This window comes from Durio zibethinus, chromosome 5 (genome assembly GCF_047325235.1).
Source record: "Durio zibethinus cultivar Kanyao isolate XHJ-2024 chromosome 5, ASM4732523v1, whole genome shotgun sequence".
Classification (NCBI taxonomy): Eukaryota; Viridiplantae; Streptophyta; class Magnoliopsida; order Malvales; family Malvaceae; genus Durio; species Durio zibethinus.
Genome location: NC_143166.1, coordinates 28121952 through 28130182, shown reverse-complemented (window position 1 = coordinate 28130182; position 8231 = coordinate 28121952). Strand labels below are relative to the sequence as shown.

At 30.5% G+C, this 8231-nt stretch overlaps 1 protein-coding gene across 1 annotated transcript; it reads left to right on the top strand.

Moving 5' to 3' along the window:
- Positions 1-3755: 3755 nt before the first annotated feature.
- LOC111282552 (cytochrome b6-f complex iron-sulfur subunit, chloroplastic-like) lies at positions 3756-6280 on the top strand. The gene is made up of 5 exons (XM_022870671.2): positions 3756-3926; positions 4014-4255; positions 4851-4968; positions 5457-5639; positions 5986-6280. The coding sequence occupies exons 1-5, from the start codon at positions 3828-3830 to the stop codon at positions 6085-6087; spliced, it is 744 nt and encodes a 247-aa protein (XP_022726406.2). The 5' UTR covers positions 3756-3827; the 3' UTR covers positions 6088-6280.
- Positions 6281-8231: the final 1951 nt, after the last annotated feature.

Below are 8231 nucleotides of genomic sequence, written 5' to 3'. Positions count from 1 at the left end.
ATTTTGAATCAAGGACAATTCCAAATTAATAATAACATTATATAGTTTGATCTATTATGTTAAAAGAAAAAAAAAAAAAACTACGTAATCGCACTTTTTATCTAATTGATTTTGTGTTAACATACGAATTAGTATACTATATACATACAACTAATTGTCACTTGGTACAATTAATTTAAAGAAGGTACAAATCTGGATAAATATCTTAAAATTTGAGCCATATATATAGAGTGTTTTATTATAGTAAACTATACACAGGCTACATATTAAACTACATGTTCATAAATTTAAATGTTTACTCCATCCTTTGGGCATTAACTTCAAAGTAACTCTAGATTTCATACTTAATTGTGAAACCCTAAATCTCTAAGGGAATCCAAAGCAGCGGTCATTTTATACTCAAATGCCCGATTAATTTCTTGAATGCCCAAATTAACTAAGTTTATACTAACTTTTAAAAGGGTAGGTAGCATGAAATAATTACTTTGTCGCATCTTCTGCTTATGTTCCCTTGTTTTCTTATCCTTTCTCGCTGTAATTCATATATACCACAGTATTGCATAGGATTCTTCTTAAGAAATGAGTCTTCTTTTTCATTTTTCATTGCTAATTAAATGAGATCCTCTCTAATGCTAGATGTTAAAATAATCTAATTTGGGTAGTGTAAATGCAGGGTTTTGTTTCACAAATTAATAGATATGGTAATTTATATATCTTTTATCGTGTTGTCAAACACAAAAAATTATAATGTCAAATTTATGTTTATAAACTAAACACAAAATATAATTTTTAATTTTTATCAAATTCATTTATAGTTTTTATTAAAATTTTAGTCTGAATATTTTTGTGTATGTTTAAAATTTACATGTCAATAAAAATGTATAGTAGCTGAGAGACAAAAAGCTACAGATATTGGAAGAAGCCAAATAACTTTTTTGAAAGTTCATAACTTCGAAATGTCTTTGAAGAACGTTCCATTTTCTTGAGGGTTGTTTCAAGATTGCTCCATCTCCTCTTATTCATATATTTATATCATTTTTTTTTTTTACTTTTCTTCTTGAGTGTCTTCTTCTTCTTTGACGATAACAATGGATTATCCTTTCTCTACATCGGTGCGAGAGAAAGTCTAAAGAAAGACAAAAGAAAGACCAAAGAATCCCATTTCCACTCATTGGAAGACCAATACCCTTTTTTGCTTTTGCTTTCTCTCTCTCCATTATATACACATTGATTTAATTGATTATAATTATTCATTGTACATATAAAACTTTGGGAGTTTTTTTAAGTGAGGAATTGTAAAAGAGGATGAGAATAATAGAAGAGGGATCAGAGGGGAAAATTTGCACGCTTGGAATGATAATGTATAGAGAAGAGAAGAGTGCAAAAAATGGGAAAGAAAAGACAGGGACACACACATGCAGTCACATGATGAGTGCATGTTTCACGCCGTACCACCATGCAGATAACACCATCATTGTATTCCTCAGTTTATAATACTAAAAATGCAGACAACGCCCCAAGTGGCCCTTTTTTCGACATTGCGACAAAATCAAAAACCTAAACCAATTAATTATACATTTTTGTTTCTTTGGAATACATTGCCAGTGCCAGCCCTCAATCCCTGCAACCAAACGAGGGGGGCGAGGCATTCATAGGAGTTAACCACTTACTGAGTGCAAAAGGTTTCACAATTCACAAAATTTTTTCCTAAAAAATATTTTGACGGTGGGAATTAATATTTAAGAGTATTTCAAGTTACGATGATTGATGAAGAGATCATGAAATTAAGCTGATGTATTAAGCAATTGAAGCATCATATTGGATGATCAAGATATGTATACATGTAGAAGTGAAATTAAGTGATCTTGAGCACTGAATCTTTTTAAATTGAGCTTAAATTTTGAATAGCTTGATATTTAAGCATAGAACTTTGGGTTTCAGCACCTTTATTGTGCTAATAATAGAAAGGAATCCAATGAATTGAATTTAATTGAGCTAATTACTAGGAGCTCAAGCTTACCCCACCTGGTATATTTTTTAAGAATGAAAGGAAAGGCATCCAATTCTTCTCTTGAATAAGCGAGGTGTGCGCTCTAAGGGGCATCCAATTCAAGCAGTATTTGAGCACAATAATACATTTTGGTTGGGAAGTGATCATTCTTCATTCCAGGTCTGAAAGACTGAAACAAGCCTGCCAAGAGTTGCTCCCAATATGCTGAACCACTCAAAATTTTCAAAATCTAAAATGGACCTTAAGTTTTATCAGGTTCGACTGTATAAAGCTTTCAAGATTTAGCCCAGTCTCAACTATATGGTCCACTTGGAAATTGTTATCAAGCCCAATCCTATCCATCAACTCCCACAACTACTACAAACCGTTTAATTATAATTTGTCTCTTATCTAACAAGCTCTTGGCAAATAAAGCAGCCGAATTGGTTGCAGCCACACAGGTTGGATAAGACAACATCCTTCCTCTTTGGTTATGATTCTGAATAAGGATGACATGGCTGCTCCTCATGGTTTCTAATTTTTTTGTACAGACTTGAAGTTTTGAGCCACTAAGCTGTTGGTCTCGTTTGTATTCAGTCTTTTCATTTTTTTTTTTTAAGGATTTGTATGTTGTATCTGTGTTTGATGGGTTTAATGAAATTCGTTTTTTTTAAGATCATATTTATTATAATTAATTAATTATAAAATTAGAATAAAAAATTTGTATGTGAAATATTCTTTTTTGAAAGTAAAAAAAAAAAGATAAAACAATATGAAAAATATAAAGATTAATGTATTCCTCTATTTAAGGAACGGGTTAAAACTAAAGAAAATTTACGCAAAATAATTATTAATATATTTTTACTCATTAATTGTATATAATATATTAAGTCATAAACTTGAATAAACTATTTTCCTTTCCTAAAAAAATCCCAACCAAAGAGAACAAGGAAAAAAAGATGTGGTGGCTCAAGTTTAGGTACATGAGTGTCGCATAATACATTGTTTCAAGAAACAAAATTAAACAGTACTGAAAAAATTCAGCACATATATGTACGACTAAATGTGAACGTATCATCCTAAGGAGCAAACGGCCTGAAATTAATTGGAGTATTATATCGCATTAGACACAAACATTTGGCCTGAAATTCGTGCAGATCAGGATCATCCAGGAGGCAGCCCTTTTTTCCGTCCGTTATGTGGAACTGATTCTAAGCTCATAAACCCAGAAACGTAGCCATGATATACTAATAAGACTGCCCAGAAACAATTCTTCCTTATTTAAAGCGGTACCATTTTATAAAGTTATATGAGAGATTATCAAACACTGACAATAAAAATTTTCTACTCCATTCATATACAGTTAAAAATTTGAGATATGTGTTCTTTTAATTTTGTTTATAAAATTAAAAATTTATATTGACAATATATTAGATAATTTTTTTAATTATAAATGACTAATTAATAAACAGATAAACTAAGCTGAAATTGAATGAAATCTAGGCGGTACAATGAAAGCACAACAAAGAAGGGGATCCGGAACATATATGCTCGTTACTTGAGTTTTGAGCCACCTAAGATGGATTTCATATAAACAGAATGTCGAGAAGCTTAAGCTACTTGTCCGGCCCATTTAGTTGGACGACGACCCTGACTGACGTTGGAGTGAGTAAACTCTTGAATCTTTGAGAGTTTGGACTACGCCCAAGACTTGGATGAGCCACTTGCAACAAAGAGAGAGAAGCATAATCCACAAACATGTGGCTTATGTGGCACCATAGCTCGCGACGTGCCTTATCTACTTGCTGTTGTGGTCGTTACAGCTTTGGTCAGTTCCATGATATCAGATGGAAACCACACGCCAACAGTCTCACAAGTACACCCATTATCCTCTATGATGGCTTCCTCAAGTCTCTCCCCTTCATCTCCTTCGCAGGTATATCCCAACACTTGTTGGGTGGTTAAATTACTTTGCAAACTCCTTCGAAACTTTTTTAACTCAAATTTTGTATGCTTTTAACAGCTATGCTTCAGCAAGAGTGTCATGTTCTGCCCATCACAAGCTTTTCTTTTGAAACCAACAAGGACCGAGATGGTTAAAAAGGACAAGGGTATGAGACTCACTTGCCAGGCCACTAGCATCCCCGCTGATAGAGTGCCAGACATGGGCAAGAGGCAGCTCATGAATCTGCTTCTATTGGGGGCTGTTTCACTCCCCACAGGTTTCATGTTGGTTCCTTATGCAGCCTTTTTTGTCCCACCTGGGTAAGTTCTCCTCCTCCTCTTTTCTTTGTTCAGTTCCTAATGAGGGTAGTAATTAATGCGGCCATAGATTATTCATCTGATTCTCATAGCTGATTTATTGAATTTTGTAGGAAAAATGACTTGTTAGTCAAATTTAAGTCACTATTATTGGTTTATAATTTTTGAAATGATAAATCTCCTTAAGTTCCCTTGAAAATATGCTAAATTCAAGATAGTAGCATTGTAGCAACATGATTGTGCTATAGCTTGAGCGTAAACCAAAAAATTGGTTTCTTCCATACTAGTTAACCGAGTGTGTTTCTCCTAATTGACCTCCCATAGTGGTTATGGCCCCCCGGTTTATTTGGACCAGATTCCCCATTATAGCTAGCTCCAATTTTCTGATAGTAAATTTAGAATTGACCCGTTGTTTTATCATTTGTGAGCATATTCTGAAACTTTGGAGAACTTAGCCATTCAACTGATTGGCATCAAATATGAAATTATAGACCATGTCACTGGCTTTTTTTTCCTAAATAAAAGAAGATTGCCTTGACTTGCTAGGCGATCTCACTATCTCTATTCGTATTAAACCTTTATTAAAATGCAATAACAGGGGCGGAGGTGCTGGTAGTGGTACCATTGCCAAGGATGCAATTGGAAATGATGTCATTGCTGCTGAATGGCTTAAGACTCATGGCCCTGGGGACCGAACCCTGACTCAAGGATTGAAGGTAATTATAGGATGTTAATTACAATTTGTTCTAATTGAATGTTGAAGACCATCTCAAGAGCATTCAACATGAAAGCTCTAAGAGCTCTGATTTCTTCTTGGAAATTTTTTGTTATTTAAGCAGTTACAATGTGAGGTTTTGGTGGTGAATGGTGACTTTTGCAACGATGTGTTATGCTTGCAATTGATTGAGCTCAATCTTCTTTTCTGTTGAGGTTTTCTACGTATTGCCGATGTCTGGCATGATAAAACTTTAATGATTACTAATTGCATTAGTAATGTTGATTGCATATCCAATGTCATATGCTAAGATATTTTAAGAGGTGTATGGTTCTCTTACAGAAGAAGCATATAAAAATGCAATGGCAAAATTATATTTTATCATTTTTCGTTATATAAAAGGGATCATTTTTCAGACAATCAAATATCAAGACATTGTGAAGAAGTATGTGATTTTTAAAGACATTTTGGTTATTTATGAATTTTCAGGGAGACCCCACCTACCTAGTGGTGGAGAAAGACAGAACTCTTGCAACATACGGTATAAATGCTGTCTGCACTCACCTTGGATGCGTTGTTCCATGGAATCAAGCTGAGAACAAGTTCATATGCCCCTGCCATGGATCTCAGTACAACGAACAAGGAAGAGTTGTGAGAGGACCTGCCCCACTGGTGAGTAATATTAAGAGCGAAAAATATACATTTCATTTATTTCACTTTTCAACTTTAGGTAAATTTGGTTGTGACAATAATCACACGGAAATATCATGTACCTGCTTTTTGATGCTTTTCTTTATTAAAAGAATCACAGAATAGGTAAATTCAACATGATGGACTTTCATGATTGTGCAGAACTCATTGGCAAAGAAAAGCAAATATGCACTTAGTCTAGTTGTCAAAAGTTTCCACATCCAAATTTTTGTTCTCGAAATATATTGTCTATCATTTTGTTTAGTTTTTATGTCATTCTTTCCTCATAATGAGTTAATGACCAGCTTTATCGTCTTTGTTGGAACAGTCCTTGGCATTGGCTCATGCTGATGTTGATGACGGGAAGGTAGTCTTTGTTCCCTGGGTCGAAACAGATTTCAGAACCGGTGATGCTCCATGGTGGGCTTAAACATCTTCACAATTCATCAATGGTTTGGATATTTAAAATTTATTTATGTTTTGCAACGTTGCTAAACATCCTGTACCATAGAGTTCCTTTGAATAATGCAGTTTGTAAGATGCAAGAACCTAACTCATTTGAAAATTAGATACGGCGTGGCACAAAATATTCTTGTGATATTCAAAATTTTCTTTTATATCTATTCATGAAGCTGTGGTTATTATGTAGACACTCCATTTGATCCAGGGATTTTTTTAAATTCATTAAATTTTGAATTTTGATTTTGATTATACAATTGAGTCTTAATTAGAAATATGAATTTTAGGCCCAAAGATTAAATCTTAAATTTTATTTATAATTTTTTTTAGTTTAATTTTTCGTTTTTTTAGCAAAATCAATTGGTACAAAAATTTTAAAAAGGGTAAAAATTAAAAAAAATGTGAGATTTTGCACGGAAAGTTTGAATTCAATACAATTTTTGAATTTTATCTTAGATTTTAATTTTACTGGTTGAATAATTTTTAAAAGACTTGAGACTCAATATATTAAAAAATAAAAGATTATATAAAAAATAAAATTTGAAGAAAAATTTTAGATTCAGTTGAATTAAATTTTTTTAAAATGAAAAGAATTCAAAAACCTTGAATCTAAGATCAAAACGAGGGCATCAAAGCAATTCACTTAAAGATCAAATAGAAGTTAATGAAAAGAGAAAATTTAGACAAAGTTTTGAATCAACAAAAAAAAAGTAATCAAGCAAAAAATTTGTAAAATGATTCAGTTGGAGTTTTTGAAAAAAAAGCTAAGATTTATAGTAAGAAGCATTAGCTTTTGAAATGTGCAAAATTATTGGAACCTGTAATCCATTGAGGTAATGTTGGTTTTTATTTCTTTTTTATTTTTTTTATTTTTGCATAATTTTTATAATGTTTAATTGCTTACTCTTGTTTTTATATTTATTGTATGGCATTTATTTTTGCATGAATTTGCATAACTAATATTATACTTGCATGATAATTTATTTGCCTAATATATTTGTTTGCATGATTAATAGATTTATTTATGCAATTTATTAATATATTTGCATGGTTATTAATATATTTATTTATATGTTGTATTTAATTTGATTGCATGATTATTAATATATTTAATTGCTTGATTATTAATATATTTATTTGTATGATTATATATTTAGTTACATATTTTGCATGGTTTATATATTATTATTTACATGATTGCATGATTTATATATTTTTATTTGCATGATTATATATTTAATTGCATGTTTATTTGCATGATTATTAATATTATAATTTCATAATTATATATTTAATTGCATTTCTAATTGCATGATTATTAATTTATTTATTTGTGTAATCGCATGATTATATATTTAATTTTATATTTATTTGCATGATTTATATATTTAATTGCATGTTTATTTACATGATTTACATTGTTAATTGCATGATTATTAATTTATTTATTTGTGTAATTATATGATTATTAACATATTTATTTGCATAGTTATTTATTATTATTATTGCATGATTTTATATTTATTGCATGATATGATATTATATGTTATTACATGATTAGTATTATATCTGAATGATATTTAATTGAATGTTTCTATATTTATTGTGTGCATAATTGTATGATTATACATCACTACTAATATATTTGTGTGATTATATTTGATTTCATGATTATATATTTGCATTACTAGTTATTAATATATTTGCTTAGTATTTTATATTATTGCATGATAATATATTTGCATGATATTATATATTTATATGATTATTATTATTGCATAATAATTAATATATTTGCATGACATTCTTGCATGAGTATTTTAGAATGATAGGCATGATATTATTACATGATATTTTGTATGATTTATAATATATTTGCATAATAATTTTTGCATCGTATGATTTAATATTTATTGCATAATTGCTTGATATTTTGATAGAATTTTTATATCACCATGTTTAGTGAATAAATAAAAAGATTGAAATTGATTTATTTGCATGATAAAACTATCTTTGATAAGGCTTAATTTAGATAACACATAATTAATTTGGTACCAATTTTGGACGTAAAAGGATGCTATTACCTTCTCTGCACTAACCAACTCTCGAGTTTTA